The 20,566-nt window shown below is 33.0% G+C and overlaps 1 protein-coding gene across 1 annotated transcript in view; it reads right to left on the bottom strand.

Annotated features, from left to right (window-relative positions):
• Positions 1-3,967: 3,967 nt before the first annotated feature.
• The window catches only part of LOC111052023 (tubulin polyglutamylase TTLL4), a 52,074-nt gene continuing 35,475 nt past the window's right edge, over positions 3,968-20,566 (bottom strand). Inside the window, 1 exon segment of the mRNA XM_039432049.1 lies at positions 3,968-4,857. Coding sequence (XP_039287983.1) covers positions 4,704-4,857 — 154 coding nt within the window. The 3' untranslated portion in view covers positions 3,968-4,703.

Here is a 20,566-nt window from a genome sequence, read left to right on the forward strand (position 1 = left end):
TGGAATGTATATCAAACATACATATCTGGAATCATATCAAACATACTACCGGGTGAACTGAATGCTCTTTTCAATTTTATAAGACTTGACCATCTTTGTTGATGTAACTTAATATTGGAGGGTGGAAAGATGCGGGTCTCTTTATTTTACATGCTGAGCTTAATAGAAATAAAAGTTAATTTATTGACATAAATCATTTTCAGATGCATAGTCAATTTGACATCCAAGAATCAAAAAGGTATTTACGAGTTTGAAAATTTCGTTTTTTATGAAGAAGCAACTATTTACAGTTGTAAAGTTGCAATACTTATTCATAATATGGAAGGAATAATAGGATATAATATATTATTCAATTGCTGGTAAATCCATACTAATTCAATGATAATTCTTTCGGTGCTACCTGTCATTCTGGAGAGCCTAGTGCAGGCGACAGTTGAGGCCTCTTTTTCAGGAGTCCTCTACGGTCGCAGGTCTCGACTGTCGGGTCTGTACGAAAATTAGAGAGGCCTCAACTGTCGCCTAACGCAGGCGACATTTGAGGCCTCTTTTTCAGGAGTCCTCTACCGTCGCAGGTCTCGACTGTCGGGGCTGTACAAAAATTAGAGAGGCCTCAACTGTCGCCTAACGCAGGCGACATTAAATTTGAGGCCTCTTTTTCAGGAGTCCTCTACCGTCGCTGGCCTCGAATGTCGGGTCTGTACGAAAATTAGAGAGGCCTCAACTGTCGCCTAACGCAGGCGACATTTGAGGCCTCTTTTTCAGGAGTCCTCTACCGTCGCAGGTCTCGACTGTCGGGTCTGTACGAAAATTAGAGAGGCCTCAACTGTCGCCTAACGCAGGCGACATTAAATTTGAGGCCTCTTTTTCAGGAGTCCTCTACGGTCGCAGGTCTCGACTGTCGGGTCTGTACGAAAATTAGAGAGGCCTCAACTGTCGCCTAACGCAGGCGACATTAAATTTGAGGCCTCTTTTTCAGGAGTCCTCTACCGTCGCAGGTCTCGACTGTAGGGGCTGTACAAAAATTAGAGAGGCCTCAACTGTCGCCTAACGCAGGCGACATTAAATTTGAGGCCTCTTTTTCAGGAGTCCTCTACGGTCGCAGGTCTCGACTGTAGGGGCTGTACAAAAATTAGAGAGGCCTCAACTGTCGCCTAACGCAGGCGACATTTGAGGCCTCTTTTTCAGGAGTCCTCTACGGTCGCAGGTCTCGACTGTAGGGGCTGTACAAAAATTAGAGAGGCCTCAACTGTCGCCTAACGCAGGCGACATTAAATTTGAGGCCTCTTTTTCAGGAGTCCTCTACCGTCGCAGGTCTCGACTGTCGGGTCTGTACGAAAATTAGAGAGGCCTCAACTGTCGCCTAACGCAGGCGACATTAAATTTGAGGCCTCTTTTTCAGGAGTCCTCTACGGTCGCAGGTCTCGACTGTAGGGGCTGTACAAAAATTAGAGAGGCCTCAACTGTCGCCTAACGCAGGCGACATTTGAGGCCTCTTTTTCAGGAGTCCTCTACGGTCGCAGGTCTCGACTGTCGGGGCTGTACAAAAATTAGAGAGGCCTCAACTGTCGCCTAACGCAGGCGACATTAAATTTGAGGCCTCTTTTTCAGGAGTCCTCTACCGTCACTGGCCTCGAATGTAGCAGGTCTCTTTCGTCGCTGTTCTCGACTGTCGCAGGACTCTTCTGTCGTTTGCCTCGTTTGACATCGACCCTATATGATAAGAGCTTCAACCTATACTAGCATGAGATCACAGTAAAATCTGGATATTTTTCTAGGGAATCATTAAGATAAGAACTCTTCGAGGTTCTCTTAATGGTTTTATGAATTCACAATAAAACAGTTCATTCTAGAGGTTAACTGAGAGTCATTGATCAATAGTTGATTGAGAATTAATCAATTTAGAGAATCAGTATGACAAGAAAAACTCTTAAAGGTTCTCTTCATAATATGAATTCAGTATAAAGTTGGGCGCACACAGATCGTAATCGGACGGATCGGAGGATTAGATTCTATGCATTGTTTTCAATTGGAGTGCTCATACTTACTTATACGATGCGGATAAGTATGCGCACTCCAATTGAAAACAATGCATCAAATAATCTAATCCTCTGATCCATCCGATGCTACAGAGCATCCAGGGCCTTGGCATCCTATAGAATGCCTCTCCGCTCCTCTCTGTCGGCAGCATTGCGTCTCCAACCCCTATTTTTTGAAGATTATCTTCTACATCCTCTAGCCAGCGCTTGCGTGGATGTTCTTTCAGCCTTCTTCCATCTGGGTTTTCTCTAAAGACTCTTTAAACGGCTCTTGAATCGCTTATTCTTTCTACATGACCTAGCCAGCTCAAGCGTTTCACTTTCATCTCATTTACAATAGGTGGTTTTCTCTAATCGTCACACAGCACTTGATTCGAACGAAGTCTCCATTCTCCATTAATACATACTGGACCGTATATTCTTCTCAGTATCTTCCGTTCCCATATACTCAGGTCTTCATCTTTCTTTTTCAAAACCCAGGTTTCTGCCCCATACAACACAACTGGCTTTATAACATTTTCATAGATTTCTAGTTTAATTTTCCTTGAGAGTGTTCTGGATCTTAAGTATTGGCTAAGTGCATAATAACATTGATTTCCTGCAGCTATTTTTGCTTTTATATCAACTTCAACGTCGTTATCTTCATCATCTAACATCTTCATCATCGTTATCTTCTGTGATAATATCTTGAAAGATATTTGAAGTTTTCCACTCTTTCGAATGTGTAATTATTGCACTCTATGAATCTGTCTTCATTACTTCTAAAAATATCTGTAAGTTTGGAGTCGATCACATTTGAGGTTGAATCAGAAAAAAATTACAGAAATTATATCATTTAACTGTTTATGTTTGAAAAATTTCCTTAAATTTAATTCAAATATTTTTATATAATCTTGATTATTCAGGCAGAAAGCTTCTGATTCCAATTCATTTCTATGAGTTAAATCTATTTCTTCTTAAAATGGCCTATAGAGTAGACAGTGTACATAGAGGCCACTGTGGTCTGTGGACATTGTCTACATTAGCCCCACTCTATGATTTATCATATTTACTCAAATTATTTGAGTAATTATTTATGTTACAAAGTAATGCTATATATTTCAATTTAAATTTTCAGATGTAACAGATGAGTCAACAGTTGATATTGGAGATATTTGCTTCAAACTTTCAAAACCAATTGAAAGAAGAGGTACCAAGCGGACAGCTAATTATTTTACTTTTGAAGTTAACATCACAAATTATTTTGTCAAATAGTTCAAAGGCTTAGACTATTAGCAATTTTATATTTTATTTAATTGAGAATCTAGCTTTACAAATAATCTAAAGATTTATTATTATTAATTCCTAGCAAAAGAATATTGAAAATAATAGCCTTCATAGAATTGCCTATTTATAGCCTACAGAATTTTATTATTTATTTGTTTAACTTGAATATTGGTTCATTTGCTGTAAATATTATGTTAGTAGATAATCTACAATAAAGTGTTATGAGTGATTAGTATGACTTACTTGACTTAATTCCTGTAACTCCGGTTGGAGCATAGGGCTTCCACGAATAACCGCCATCCATCTCTATCCTCCGCCATTCTTTTCACCTCTCGCCATGTCTTCTTCACCTTCCCAAGCTCGCTGTCTATTGTTCGCCTCCATGAAATCCTTGGCCTACCTCTTTTTCTCTTTCCCTGGGGATTCCAATTGCTCCCTCTCTTTTTCTCAAAGTATGGCCTATCCACCTCCATTTCCATAGTATAAGTAGATAAGTATAAAAAATGGAATTATTTATTTTGTCCACTCCAGCCCCATTCAAAATCTTTATTCATCATTCTTTAGAATGAATAGAGATATTCTTTATTTAAATTTTGAAAGTTTACATAACTATGACCTTATTCAAGTTGTGATTGGAAGAATTATCATTTCATAAGATAACAAAGAAATGTAGAAAAAAATTTATTCTCAAAATTTTGATCCGCATTTAAACACATCAATAAGAACAATAAATATAACACACACTTGAAAACAAAGAAAAATAGAGTAAGCTATTATACTATTGTTTGATAATATTGCTTTTAGTCGAGATTATAGACAAAGTTCATAATGGAAGTACATTATTGCTTTCCTGATACATTATAAATATTATATCGCACAAAATTTAAAGATTCACAATGGCAAAAATCGTAGCATAATTTAGATATAAAATGTCACAGCAAGATTTTCTATCTTCGTTCTCTATAAGCTCAATAATATATCATTATAATAGTAGGGGGATTAAAAATAAACAATAGTATGTTGTAGAATTCGAAGTAAAATCTGTGATTATAATTTGATGCAACAATTGATAGCTCGATTCGATATTTCATGTAAGAATACACAATGATTCGTTTAGCATACATCTTTCTGGGGGAAAAATATCTGGATAACAATCTAACCAAAAAATAGCTCTAATCTTTTCAATGTAAATATTGAGCTACCTCTATTAAATCGAAGAAAAAGATAAATCACAATGAAAATAGATTTGTTTCTATAAACAACTTTCAATCATTAGCCTATTAATTTATGCATAATTGTCTAAAAAACTACACTTTTCGAACTGTCGACTGTTTTTACTTTATGCCCGATTTGTTTGCGAAAAAGCTTAGCAAAGCAAGAGGGAAATATGTTGAAGAGACATCACGTTTTCGAGCGAGTATTTTTGGCCTTCAGGTGAGCAGTGCGCCGCGTAATGTAGGAGGAGCGAGGGAACGGCTTGGTGACCACTCCTGGCTTGCCACTCCTCGTGCGAGCGGCTCGGCAGATCGCAGTCGGAATTATACCCCACTTTTCTCTGAAACAATCCAAATTCAATTTAGGGCCTACTAAAAGCACAAGCCACAATATTCATCAATTCCAATTACTATCTATTCTGGAAAGCAAATTACGTTGTTTAGGTGTAGGCTTTACAACAGGATTAAATGAAGATACATTTGAAACCTCATTTATTAATATGAATCTGATGAATCTTCTGAAATAGACAATGATTTCAAAGTTATAGACAATGATTATACAGTCAGTGGAAATGATAAGATGAAAATATTCATAAATTCCAATTATGCAGAGCAAATTAGAATGTTTAGGTGTAGTTTTACGGTAGATTAACAGGATTATATGAATGAAGATACTTTTAACACCTCGTATTGACGCAAATCTTCTAAATAATTAGACAATAATATCAGTTTACAGTGAAAGTCAGTCGGAATGATAGGATGAAACTATTCATAAATTCCAAACATCTATTCTGCAGAGTAAGTTACAATGTTGAGGTGTAGTTTTACGGTAGATTAAATGGATTAATTGAAGGTACATTTGTCAACTTATTTATTAATACAGTATAATGTAATTACTAAAATAGACAATTATTTCAGTCTAATGTAAGATTCATTATAATTATAGCCTGTGTAATGATAGGACGGTATGGTTGTCAATTCTGTTCTTTCATCACCTTCCATAGCTATGTTTCAAGTCATCCTGGCATACACAGAGTGACACAGAATAACGGGAACTTTCAAAAACGGCATAAAAAACTAGTGGGAAGGGCAAAAATGATTTTATTCAAACTAATATGAAGTTTAAGACTTGCCATTTATCAATAACATCTATCACTTTTTGATAATATTCTTCAAGATGGCTTCCACCTGAACGAGTACACTCTTGAAATCATTGTTGACGATTCCTCATTGATCGCTGCAACATCTGCGTTTCCTGGTCCCATGATCTGTCCACCTGTGATTTTCTGTTTGTGGAGCTATCTCAAATCAAACGTTTTCACAACTTGACCAATAACTGTGGTTGAATCATAACAGACAATTCAAAATGAAATTAACAATATCCCAGCTGAAATGTTGCAGCATTCGTTCAGGAATCTCAACACAGATTTCAAGAGTGTATTCGTGCAGGAAGAAGCCATCTTGAAGAAGTAATTGTCAAAAAGTGATAGATGTTATTATTAATTCTCGAATGGCGAGTCTTGAACTTCACATTAGTTTGAATAAAATCATTTTTGCCCTTTTCACTAATGTTTTATGGCGTTTTTTTCAAGTTTCCGTTATTCTGTGTCACCCTGTATAATATTAATTGTTTATTCTTGTTAATAACGATCAATTAGATCAATTATTCTTTCTCAAATATTTTTTATTCACCAAGAAAATATTTATTCTCAAGATTTGATAATCAAATTGTATAATTGAGATTAAATATTAATTCATTATATATATTCGTGAAGGGGTGGCCGTAGTCGAGTGGATTATATGCTGGCTTAATAATTCAGAGGGCCAGGTTTGAATCCCGGCCTGGGCAAGGAATTTTTCTCGAGTCACTCCCATGGCTAAGTGTTCGGATCCCGGCTGCCTAATAGCAGTAGTTTGTTCATGTCAGAATTCCTAAAACATTAGATGCGACTTGAAAACTCTGTCAACAGACCTGAGCCAGCCAGGTTACTCGATATTATTATATTCTACATAGCAGACAAAAGATTTTGATGGTAATACAAATTTGTATGTACCAAGATTTGTATGGTGGTAGCAAACAAACGGTTTGACAACAGTGCGGAGCTGGAACAGGATAGAGTTATCTGATTTATCTAATGACAGACAAGAACAGCGAATCTATGTTAATCAGGTGCTGACCATATAACGTGAATCTCACAATAAACATTTCTTACTTGAGATCGAAAATGAAATGACTATAATGAGGCCCACGTTTTAATGACAGTGGAGAAAGATAGGAAAACAATGTTGCCTATCCTCTGTCTTGTCAATGCCTTCTATGGAGGGTAACTGATACCGGTTTATCGATGTGATATTAACAGTTAATTCTGGTTTAAAATGATAAATTATATTTTATCAAGCAAGAAATTATATTTTTCAATGATTTCATAATCAAGATTAGATATTTTGTTTATTTATTATATTTCTACATTGTTTAAAAACAATCTGGCAACAGAGCAAAGCGAGAAAGAGATAGCGCTATCAGCTTTGTTGAATGATAGACAAGGATAGCAATACAATTGTTAGTTAAACACTGCCATTATAACGTGGACCTCACTATGGGTACTCGTTCATTGATTAAAGTTTAATTTCATACGTTCATTGATACAGCAAATTGTTCAGCCACTTTCAGCGAAAGCTTCACTTGTGCGAAAACTTCCGCAGTCGACGACGACAGGCATTGTTGTCTAAAGACATTCATATTGTCCAAATTTCAAGTGTGCTAAAGCAGCTGATCCAATAACTTTTCGTTATTTGTGTTATTATCCAAGAATCAAAACATTTCGCATAATATCAACATATTGCCATTTAAGAGTATAAACTTAAATTTTTCCATTAAAACATAATTGAACATAATTTTTAAGGTTATATAGACAAATTGAAATCTACCCAATCTGAGATCCTCTCCCTGTCGTGGTCGACGACGGCATTTACGCACAATCGAAAACGCACCTTAAAGCCTAGTTTATACGATGCCAATTGGCGAGACAATTGTAATAAGGCAACTGACTGGCATGAGATTATTATCTTCGTATAAACACTTCAGGCCAATTGTCTTGCCAACTGTCCCGACAATTGGCCCGAAATTCAACTGTCTCCGAGAGTAGACTATGGATAGTCAATTGGGCCCAGTGAGCCCTCCACCACTCGGAATCTCAGTTGTCGCGTCAATTGTCGCCGTGTGAACGGTGTAGGCCAGTAGCGCTGTCTTGGTTTTGCCAGTTCAGCTGGTTTAGTCACAACAGATGACGAGAACTCGGACATGTTTAGCTGCCAATAGTTGGTCTTCTCGTTTAACTGGCCTGGCCTCCGACAATCCGCAACCACCTGATGACAATTGTCCTAAGACAATAATTTTAAGCCTACTTTACACATCGCCAATCGGCGAGACAGTTGTCTTTGGACAATTGACATCACGTGGTTGCGGATTGTCGGAGGCCAGGCCAGTTAAACGAGAAGATGTTTATACGCGGCCAACTATTGGCACGTCAGTTGAAAGCTAAACATGTCCGAGTTCTCGTCATCTGTTGTGACTAAACCAGCTGAACTGGCAAAACCAAGACAGCGCTACTGGCCTACACCGTTCACACGGCGACAATTGACGCGACAACTGAGATTCCGAGTGGTGGGAGGCTCGCTGGGCCCAATTGACTATCCATAGTCTACTCCCGGAGACAGTTGAATTTCGGGCCAATTGGCATCTTATAAACTAGGCTTAACTATGGAATATTTGTGGGTTTTCTACGAATAGCTAAAATCAACAATTAAGACGCAAATCGGGCGCGCGGCTTGAGCGCAGCTAGCGAACGGGGTGTACGATTTTACGCAGTTACATATTTATATTCAGTTGCTTCTGATCGTTCTAATAGTATAAATTAATCATAGTTTCTGAATTATGTTGAATTTCTCATGAAGTACTTTGAATAATCAATAAGAATTTATACATCTTAGAATCTAGTATAAGAGCTTTTAAATAAAAAGCTATACATATAAAGCTATTACATTTTCTTCTATTTACGAGTAATGCCCGATTTCTGGGATACATATTGAATGTAATTGGCCATTAAATCTATGAGTACCTACCGGTATATATAATGAAATATAATTGAATCAATAAATGAATACTTAATATTATCTTATGAAGTATTTTAAAAGCACTACTTGATTTGTTAATTAATAAAAAATAATTCCATAATAGGCCTACCATTTTGTTTTCAATTTTTTTTATAAAACACAACTAGTCTCGGTATTTCTAAGACATTTTTATTTGATTAGGAAAAAAACTTGAAAATGGCTTGGAAATGCCGAAACTAGTTGTGAGAACAAAAGGGTACTATGGAATTATTTTTCATAAATAAAATATTATGTTCAATGGTCCATTCGATTTAATAAGTGTTCTATAAACCGAGCCTAAGAGTAGGATACGATATTTGATTCTATTTCTTATAGTTTTTCTCTGTAACTAGGCTATTATGTTTCTACTGTGTTCATTAATGTATGTTTTAAAAAGCTATTCATTTCACTATACAGAGTGAGTCATATGTATGGGAACCCTTCAATAAGTTGAAGACTGTTGTGGATATAATTCTGTAACTTTCAGGATAAATTATTGGTGAATACTCCACCTTTTGACGTACAACTGAATTTCAACCCCTCATAAAGGGGTGATTTAGGGGTTGTAACTCGAATACTTCAAATGTAAACACCCATTGAGTGGTACATCATTTTAAATGCCTTTTAAAAGACGGCATCAATGAAAATGTTCTATACTATCTGTATCCAAAATGGCAGCTGATTAGAGTTTTAGTTTTTAAAGAAATGAGGGGTTGTAACTGGAATATTTCAAATGTAAAAAACCATCATTGTGTGGTACATTCAAAGGCCTTTTCAAAACAAGAAAGATGACATCAATAAAAATGTTCTATGATACTTGTATCCTAAATGGCGGCTGATTGGATACAAGTAGCATACAACATTTTTATTGATGTCATCTTTCTAGTTTTGAATGGGCCTTCAAAATGATGTACCACACAATGGGTGTTTACATCTAAAATATTCGAGTTACAACCCCTAAGTCAACCCTTTATGAGGGGTTGAAATTCAGTTGTACGTCAAAAGGTAGAGTATTGGCCTGAAAGTTACAATATTATATCTACAACAGACTCCAACTTATTGAAGGGTTCCCATACATATTTTTTTCATTATTTCTATTAAAACTAGTCACTAGGACTAACCATTAATTTTGTTCTCTTATTTCTTATCCTAAAATATTAATTTTTATTGTTAAAGTCTTCCAGTGAAGCCTACAGTTCTAATCTATAATTTCACTACTTTAAATTCTTTCACTACACATTTTTATTTAATATAATTTTTTCGCTTTATATACAGAGTGAGTTATATATATATATATATGTAACTCACTCTGTATATAAAGCTTGTATACTTCACGTTGGGAGTGACTTGATTACAATACTCAGTGGCTTGCGGCCCTGCTTTGGAAATCGGTAACTTATTAAAGTTTTGCTCAATAATTTATTACCAATTTTGGAGAAAGTTATGCTGGAGAAGATGCAGTCGAATAAAATTGTTTGGTCTTACGTGATACTAGAACGAACAATCGTGGAATACTGATACTTCCAGATACTTCAGAATTTTACAGTAAGATACTTCCAGCATATAGAAGAAGATAGCTATAAAAAATGCAATAGAATTTTTGAATGTCGTCAGCAATACAAAATAAGAAATATAATTTGATGAAAAATCAATTGAAATGGTATATATATATATATATACAATAGGATTGTAAGTTGTTTTGATAACAGAAATTCAAAATAAGTTCCACAAATTTGAAAACCCAAATATTGCAAGATCCTGCACATAATTGCATAGTCAATGGCGTGACTTAATGGAGGTTTAATTCATGACATTATTAATCACTATATATAAAAATGAATGTCTGTTAGTTTGTTTGTTCCCTATAGACTCGAAAACTACTTGACAGAACGGCATGAAACTTTAGGAATATGTTGCGTGAATATTGGGGATGGTTTCTGACCAGAAATTTTAATAGGGGGGCTAATAATAATGATTTATTAATCCATTTTACAGATCTATGTTTTCGAAATTGTCGGCCGAGCGGCTAACGTAGAACGGGAAGATCATCATGATAATATGATTTAGCATATGAACTTATCAGCTGTAATAAACACGTCACTCTGTGATAAAATTTTTTACTGGTATTAAAACGGAAATTTTAAGCACATAGGAAGTCCGTATTGAGATGTAAATAAAAATATTGATTGTCAGATAAATTTCATGATTCACCAAATAAAGTCAAGTGTGACATGAGATACATTGACTTTTTGGCGGTACGAAGTTCGTCGGGTAAGCTAGTATAATTATAAATATCATTGATCTTCATATTAAGAGTAATTATATCAATTAAGAAGTAATTAGACAGTTATGAGCGAAATAAATGTTCATGTAAAATAATAAATATGAAAATGGTATTTTCTTAGAAATATAAACTTAGAAATCTTTATTTAAAGATTAAATCTTTTAATCTTTATTTAAAGATTAAATCTTTTAATCTTTCTCGTATATGCATACGTTTCTTAATGTTCAAATCACAATCATTTTTAGTACAGTCATTGCTCAACTACGAATCGTAGCAGAATTGAATAGAATAAAAAATCATTTACAACAATAGCCTACTTCTAATATGAAATAAAAGACAAGTTGAATGAAGCATATTTATTAATAGTAACCTTTTCAATGGGAGAGAGAATGACAGTAATATTACTCAACAAGTTACTCTGAATGAAGTAATAATATGGGAGAAATGACGAACTACTTCAGGAATGAACAAATTATATATTGTTATACTGTTGACGTTGAACCAAAGTAATTATAAGTACTCTATGATATTAGCCACTGGATACCAACATGATATTTATAGGGGATGGTGTGATGAGATCATACATGCTCCCCTTGAGATGTACACTTTTCTTCAAGACATGAATTAGAGGCCCATTACATTTATACTGATTATAAGCCTATGCAAAGGCTAAAAATAAACTTTCTCCTAGTGATATTTTTCAAAGTTTTTCGATTTGTATATTATCATGCTATCAAAATGAAAAAGTTTTCTCAGAAATACATTTTTTCCAATCATTACTTTTTGAGATATGAGCGCCTAAAGTTTAAATATCTGGGACAGAAGATTTCAAATTCGGTAAGAGATAAATCCATGAGAGTCAGAGGATAAATTCTTCATGATATTGCTGACTGAATAAAACAGAAAATTTCTGAAAATATCAATATTTGAGAAAGTTATTCAAATTACTAGAAATGACCAAAAATAACTCTTAGTTGAGTTATTTTTGGTAAATTGAATAACTTTCTCAAAAATTGATATTTTCAATTTTTTTTGTTTTATTCAATCAACAATATCATGAAGAATGTAGACTATCCTCTGATTTCATGGATTTATCCCTTACGGAATTTGAAATGTTCTGTCCCAAAAATTCAAACTTTAGGCCCTCATATCTCAAAAAGTATCCTAATGATTGGAAAAAATGTTATTCTGAGAAATTTTTCATTTTGATAGCTTGATAATATACAAATAGAAAAACTTTGAAAAATATCACCAGTAGAAAGTTTATTTTTAGCCTTTGCACAGCCTCAAGTACGAGAAATACGTATTCGATCGAGATTTCGGCTAATAGTACCTAGCTGAACAGTTACTAAAAATGTGCGTTTGCATACAATATATTATCTAGCAGGAGAAAAACTTGATACGAAATTCAATTTGACACGATCGCTGATTAACCTTTGAAACTATCACAAATAATTATAACTGTAATTAATTTATAATTTGTATTTAATGTTATTTGTGAGTTGTTTGAAGAAAATGAGTAATATTTGGGAAAAGGATGAAAGGATTGTTTTTTAAACATATTAAAATATATTTTTAAAGGATATCATTTTTAAGGATATTATTTAAAAAAATATAATATTTATAAAAAGGGCGGTTATAAAAAACCTCAAATCCTTTAATTTTGAATACTGGCTACTACACAGTGCACTCAACCATCAAGTTGAGCTTTCAATTTAAATAATTAAAGTATTAAAAAACTAAAACTATCAAGTGAGAACATTATTCTGATATTTCATAAAAATATATTAGAATCAATAGAGAAACAAAATATGATAGAGTAAACATAATTCTAGCAGTTAGCCATTATCACAATGTATTAAGACTGACATAATCGGCAAAAATATACGTTATGGCCACGTTTTTAGGGCTGCATCAACAGCAAAAAATAGTTTTCAGGACAGCAAATATAATAGTAGAATAAAAAGCTATTCAGTAAATAAAAAAAATTGAACATTAAAGTTGAAGTAACATTGAAGTAACATTAAAGCAGAATATTAAAAAATTTCTGACAATGATGAAAATAGCTACTTTACCCAAATCTTAGAAATTAAAATTATAACAGATTTAATAAATGTATTAATTACAAGCTAAATAGCAACAAAACATGGAAATTAACATGTCAATTTTCCTAAATTTCTTCGGTAACTAAAAAACAATTTTCAATACCTATCAATTCGATACATTTGATTGGAACTGATTTCTATTTAGAAAAAAATTAACAATTATTTTTCAAACAAATATTTCAGCAGGACGATTGAAAATTTAACAAATTTAATCAAGTGAACGTGCTATAATAATAAAAAATGAAATAATTAACCTGTAATTGTTATGATATTATGCATAATATGCATTTTCGAAATAAAACAAACAATAACTTCAATTCTGTTTGTTGTGCAATTATTTCTACAATAGAATAAATAAAACAGTCTGGATAAAGTGATAATTCATATTATAATGGAATTAATGGGAAATTTATTTTTAATTTTAGTAGATATGATATTTTAGTAGTGGAATTATTGTCAGTGAATATTAATAGTATAATATTAATTGAATATTATTTCAGTGAATATTAATTGTCTGTGGTTGGCCTATCGTAATAATGGAGTCTAATTTCCCATACATGACACAGAGAAATTTTGACAAAAATATTTGAAAATGAATGAATCAATGTATTCTACACTTTGTCAGCAGGGAAGTTATTGTAGAAGTGATTAAAAAAAGACAAAATTAATCAAGTCTGAGATTCAACGTGATGACATTTTAGTGACTGTAAATCTTATTATATTAATTAATTTGTAAATAGATTAACAATATGGAAGAGAAGTTTATTCTTCAAGTGAATTTTGAAATAACCCAAAATTACAAAAGTCTGCCATACATTAATACTGATGACATTCTCTCCAAAACTTTTATTTGTCAAAATATATGAAGTGAATCCTCAGAGATTTTGGGGTATCTGATGGTAAACATAAGGATAAATTAAATTTGAAAGTAAAATTATATTGACAAAAATTAACATTTCCGTTAAAGTTGAAAACATTTTACACTTTTATTAATTCATTTCGAAAAAAAAGCAATATAACTTTGGAAACAACAGGCATAATAGCCAAAAACTCTTACAAAAATTTTACTCTATACGATAATATTCTCACTTTCTCACTTATGCCACTAGTTTTCCACCAAGCTTATGCTATTAGGTGTGTTGAATAATAATGTAATGATAAAATAATCCTCAATCCATTCAGTTTGATTGTACATTATAATTTTTACTAGTTAGTAGAAGTATTGATACTATCAATACTATTATTCTTCAATTTATTATTTTTTGTGAGGAGTACTGTTTATTTGAATTGATTGTAATTCATTGCATTTGTGATGTAAGTTTAAATATTTTTACTTTCTGAAATAAATTTATATTTGAATTTTCTACAAAACAATTTAGTCTAATAATAGTTTTAGTAACTGTATATCAAATTTTAGATAGTTGTGATCAATAGGCTATTGTATTTTCCCTTGTCACCATCAGATAAGTTAGTCTAGAAATGATATGTTATGATACCTATCTTATTTTAAAATAACTAAAATTAAAATAAAAATTAGTTTAATAATAGTTTTAATCACTTTATCTCAAAATTTAGTGTGAAGGTATGAGCAATATTGTATTTTGCCTTGTCATCATCAGAGACGTTAGTCTATAAATGAAATGTTATAATACCTATCTTATTTTAAAATAAACTAAAATTTTAAAAAGTCTGTGAAGATTAATCCGGCTACTAGTTACGACACCGAAGGACCACGGGCCTGTCAAGGGCGCCCGTGAATTCTTCCAGTGCCATTGCTAGTAACCGGTGCAACTGGGAGACTGCGACAGGAGGCAGGCAGGAGAACAGGAGACAATGCAACGCACAGCGCACAGGTTGGCACGCACAGCACCGACTACCGACTACCGACCTGAGCGTCTTTCACGGATTCCTCCTCACCAACGCCACTATCAATGAGCTACGGTCACAGAGTGGGGGTGGGGGAGTGAGCAGAGGGGGGGGCAACGGTTCACTGAATCGCCAGCCGGGGATGTGCTCAACGGTGCATGACTCTCACCGGGCACCACAGAGAAAAAAGAGAAGAAAAATCTACCTCTTTCTTTCCTGCCGCTGCCTTCCGTACGTTCACCGTCACAGACACACGAAGATGGAGAAAGAAAACTGAGCCGAACAAAGAAAGAAAAGAGGAACTGAACAGTTTGGACATTTGAAGGAAACGCGGAACCGAGTCGCGCCGATCACGAGTTTCTAAAAAGACTGCCGAGGCTGGAAAAATCTATTGTTGTTTCGTATTTGAATCACTTTCTGATATTGGCACTTTGAGATCTGTCATCATCACATTGAACTCAGATTTGATCATAAATAAAATAATTAATTATTATAATCTTCTTGATGAAAATTCTATATAATAGATCACAACTAATATATAATTTTATTATAATACATTAGAGTTGGGAAAAGTTTTTCTGCTGAGGGAAATAACTCCAAAATATATATTATAATATTCTAATTGATAAACCACTCAAGTCGAGTTATTTTTTGAAAATTAAATAACTTTCTCAAAAATTGATATGATTACAAAAAATAAAAAACAAAATAATAGTAATCAATAATACTACAACTATATCCAATACTACCGTGAATAATTTATATAGGTATTATATTATAAATTATAACATCCTCAAAATTTCATTAATTTATCATATTACCAAATTTGAAATGATCTGATACAAAAATTTCAACTTTAGGCGCTCATATTTCAAAAATAATAAAGAAAAACAATTTCCTGAGAAACTTTTTTATTTTTATGATTTGATAGTACCCAAAGCGAAAAACTTTCAAAAATATCACCAGTGAAACGTTTCCAAAATTGTTGCACAACCTTACACTTGTAAATTAGGAATATTTACTTCATAAGTTTAAAGAATAAAAAATAATAGAAGTGTACGAGTAACAAGAGAGAAAAATAATAAATCTTAATGGAAATCCTAGTTGATCTCATCTAATTTCCTTGTAGCTGTTGTTAATATTTGTAGTAGCAGAAGTCTTCAGGATGGTTGACAGCATTTAATTTTGATATTAAATTTTGAAATAATTCATTATAAATATATTCATTAGCATTTGAACAAATGCAAAATCTGATTTCTTTTTATTTGAAATTTACTTGTAAGAGTATGAATAATAATAGATTTATTATTTCACTTCACTCAATTATTACGTATTATTTTTTTCATTTGGAATTATTTACTTGCAAGAGTATGAATAATAACAGATCTAATATTACTTTACTTCACTCAATTATTACGTATTTGGTAGCAGCTTTGAATAACTGCTAAATCTTGAGATTCACTCCATAATAAAAAAATAAGTTATTCACCTTCATCCAAGGAATTTGTTCTAGATTTAGATAATATTTTATACTTTTAAAAAACTAAACAAATGTCAATTCTCATCTAAGAACTTTCCTTCATATTTTGGAAAAAAAATATTCAAAATGCTGTTGTAAATGAGATTAGATTGAATAGATTGTAGTTGATAAGATTGATCTTCCAAGTCAAAAAATGTAAATAATAGACTGACAGAGGTTTTGAAGAAAACGCATTTGCATTGTACAGGTTTCAACAATATTTCAGGTTGCTGGTCGATCATTAAAGTGTAGTCTTGTGCCAGGAGTCTCGCTTGAATCTCTTCATACCTCAAGTACTTTGTTATGCTCTGGAGAGTAACCACACTGACGTGACGTTGAGCTGGAATTAATTCGGCCGCTGTTCTAATAGACGCAGCACTAAATTGAGACTCGCTTAAAACGCCACGATTCACAGTTAATTACAGAAATACGAGTATAGTTGTATGTAACAATCACTTTCCAAGATATTCCAGATCTTGTGTTGTAATCATTTTATACCAGTGATTCATATACAATTAACAATTTAAAAATATATTCTATTAACAAAATTTACTCAATTTTAATATATTTTTAGAATTCAACTAAATTATTAGACAGTAAAACTATCACACAACTGTTAGAATTAAGCTTACTTAAATCTTAATAATCTGATAAGCTATGAATATTAGAAAATTGTGTGAAGCTTGATACAATTGAGAAGATAAAAACTTGAAAATTCAATTTCTACAAGCGAAATCTTGAAAGCAAAAGTTAAAAGCTTCAAGTTCGATTATTATCTATGATATATATACACACAACGGAAAAAACTACATTTCTAAAATACTGTGATGATAAGTTAGATACCAAAGTAAAGTATATTATGTGAATTACAAACTACTATACCAGAGATACGACACAACGAGTTACAACACAGCTGAAGATTGAATGAGAGAAACGAGGCTAGAGTCGAATTGTACAAGTATGATTGTGACTGCTCAAAACAACAGAAATAGATAGATGATAACGAAGGCTCAGTTTGCCAACCGAGTACTGGTGAGACATAGAGGAATCGAAAATTGTCAAGATTCCTTCCAGTAGAGAAATTGGAATTTTAGTGGCAAGCTTTAGAAGAACACTATAATTTGATAGATCCAACAATGTGGTAGACTACTAAGAAAGATTACTGTATAAGATGACATGCATTTGTGTGCGATGTTTATTTGGATTGATTGGTTGAAATCGGGCATGCAGAGCTGAACGAAAAGGCGGCAGTAAGAGTCACAGTCACAGAGCCCAATCACCTTTAAAAATAAGATGCTCCTTTTTCAAGGCCTCTCTGCAGCCAACTCACAAAACGGAATATCATCGCTGCGCTCTTCTTACGCATCAGAGCTCTTCGACTACAAAATCAACATTCAACACTTTTTGTTTAAATAGAGCTGAACAAGAGTTGAGTTTAGTTTAGAGAAACACTAAAGGCGAGATCATCATTGAGTGAGTTTAAAAGTCATTAATATGATATGTGGTTCGATTTGCTGACCGAAAACTATTGAAACAGTTTTAGATATTATCAAATAAATTCAACTAATAACGCGACTAACAATATCGATAAGTGAATTTACTCTTCCAATCGTTCATGAATAGAAAAAGTTGTTTCGAATTTGAATGGATAATACTATCTTATAATTAAGGAAGGAATCGTCATCAATTTACTATCATAACTTGATGTGTAGTTGCCACATTCACGTGAGTTATCCATAATTGACAATGTGTATTTAAATTCTATGTCAACAAAGGGTACAATTGAATGGTATGAAAGATAGGGAGAATGATTTCAATACCGTTCGAAAGATAATTGAATCATTATTATGTAATGCATATTATTCATAAATAGTGTTACGATAAGAATTTCTAACGCAGCTCAACATTTTTCTTGGAGACTTTTATTAAGTGATATAAAATCATATTAAGGATGAAAATTCACTGATAACCTAAATGATGATACGAAATTTGGTATTTAAGGCTCTGTCAATAGAAAAAACTTGAAATTGCAGCGGCCTCGAAAGCACCAAGCCTTTTCTCGTGACTAATGAACTAAGTATTGCTTCCTTTACAACTGAGCTCACTAATTTACAAGACATTGATGAAGAATACCTAATAATCAATACAATAATAACTATATTGCTTGTAACTTCTATGGAACTAAATAAATATTGCTCAACTATCGTGAATACGATCTTTAATTTTCCAAAGTATTTTAATCAAAATAATTTTTGGCACCAGTTAAATCATATACGGTGGAATTCAAATAAGTAGTGAAATTTAAAAAAATACTTCAAGCAAAAAATTCTAGGATCAAAAACGTCAAATATTGAGCGATTTAGTTATAATTCATTAATTCAAAACTACAAAAGTTTTAAATTGGTGAAGCATTCGACAAGAAGTAGAATCATGACTGGACTGTGTTTGCTAGGAATAAATCTAAATTACATTGCAATAAAATTAAGCTTCAAGTAAATTTTGGTATTCCAGTAATTCAATGTGATAAAAAGAAATCAACGCATTTTCGAATGAACACACACTTTGAGAGAAACAGAGAGTGTTCAATAATGCATAATGATGACGATACCAAATAACGAATTTAAAATCCCAATATTGGCATCTTCAATTGTAAAATTAGAATGAAATATGATTGAAAATATTAATTTTGATCAATCGATAGATTCAAAACATATTTTAAAAAAGGGGATTAGATTTTTATTTTTATTTCTATTCAAGAGTAGCCCTAAAGAAAAAACAATCAATAATAACATTATAATATTCTAAATAATTCCAAGTTTTTATGATTCTGAATATTTATAAATGTTTAGTGCTAATTACACTCAATAGTGATGAGCAGGCTACAATAAATGGTGGACTATAATAAAATACAATTAGTTATTTACTGGTAAGAATAAGAATAGATCACAGAGAACCCTGATAATGTATGTGATGGCTGAAGGGACCATGAGACAAAATATATCTCAAGACTTAATTTTCATTAAGCATCGATCACAAATAAGTTGCCGAAATTTGAAATTATACCGTAACATCAAAGTGTTCGTGTTATTGGGATCCTACGGTAGTAGCATAGAGAAAGCATATACGAGTAGATATTTCAACACAATGTTGAAAAAAAGAAGTAGGGATTTTGCACCGTCGAAAGTGAGCTTATTAGGCTTATTATTAGGGATTTTATAAAGTTCATTACATGAAATAGCGAGTTGATACATTTATGTTTGGCAAGATCTCTAATCAAATGATCTCCATCAAGACCTCTTACAATGAGAGTCTCTTCAGTGTCACAATTAGCGCATTCCCAATAAATAACATAATTTCAGTATGTTTAACGATACTTATATTCAGTCTAATATTGTGTATATGTTTTTTATCATTCGAATATGTATTGTAATGCTGCTTTGTGCAATGGGTCTGCCAGACCTATAGTGAGGTCCACGTTACAATGGCAGTCAGGAAAGATAGGAAAACAACGTTGCCGATCCTCTGTCTTGTCAATGCCTTCTATAGACGATAGCTGATACAGGTTTATTGATGTTTTATTAACTGTTCATTCTCGTTTAAAATAATAAATTATATTTTATTAAGCAAGAAATTATATTTTTCAATAATTTCATAATCGATTTACATAATTAAGATTAATATTCTGTTAATTAATTATTAATTCTACATTGTTAAAAGACGATCTGCAAAGCAAAACGAGAAAAAGATAGCGCTATCCGCTTTGTTGAATGATAGCAAGGATAGCAATACCATTGCTAATCAAACACTGCCATTATAACGTGGACCTCACTACAGTACTACAAATCGTTGCTCCTCATTGAAACAATGCTGACAGTTTGAAGAGATCACACTGAAGCGCACTTGGCTTGAGCGTACAGAGCTGTGTGGTCTAGCTCTACTCTAGCATGTTCAACGTACAGTTGTTACAATCAGTACAGAATGGTCCAGCGAGTAAATCAGTTAGTCAAGTTTTCAGTTCGTCACCTATTTTAAACAGTTATTGAGATGCTAATAATAATAATATCGAGTAACCTGGCTGGCTCAGGTCAGGTGTAAGAGTTTTCAGGTCGCACCTGATCAATTTA

The sequence above is a fragment of the Nilaparvata lugens genome, chromosome 1 (assembly GCF_014356525.2).
Source record: "Nilaparvata lugens isolate BPH chromosome 1, ASM1435652v1, whole genome shotgun sequence".
In the NCBI taxonomy this organism is placed as follows: Eukaryota; Metazoa; Arthropoda; class Insecta; order Hemiptera; family Delphacidae; genus Nilaparvata; species Nilaparvata lugens.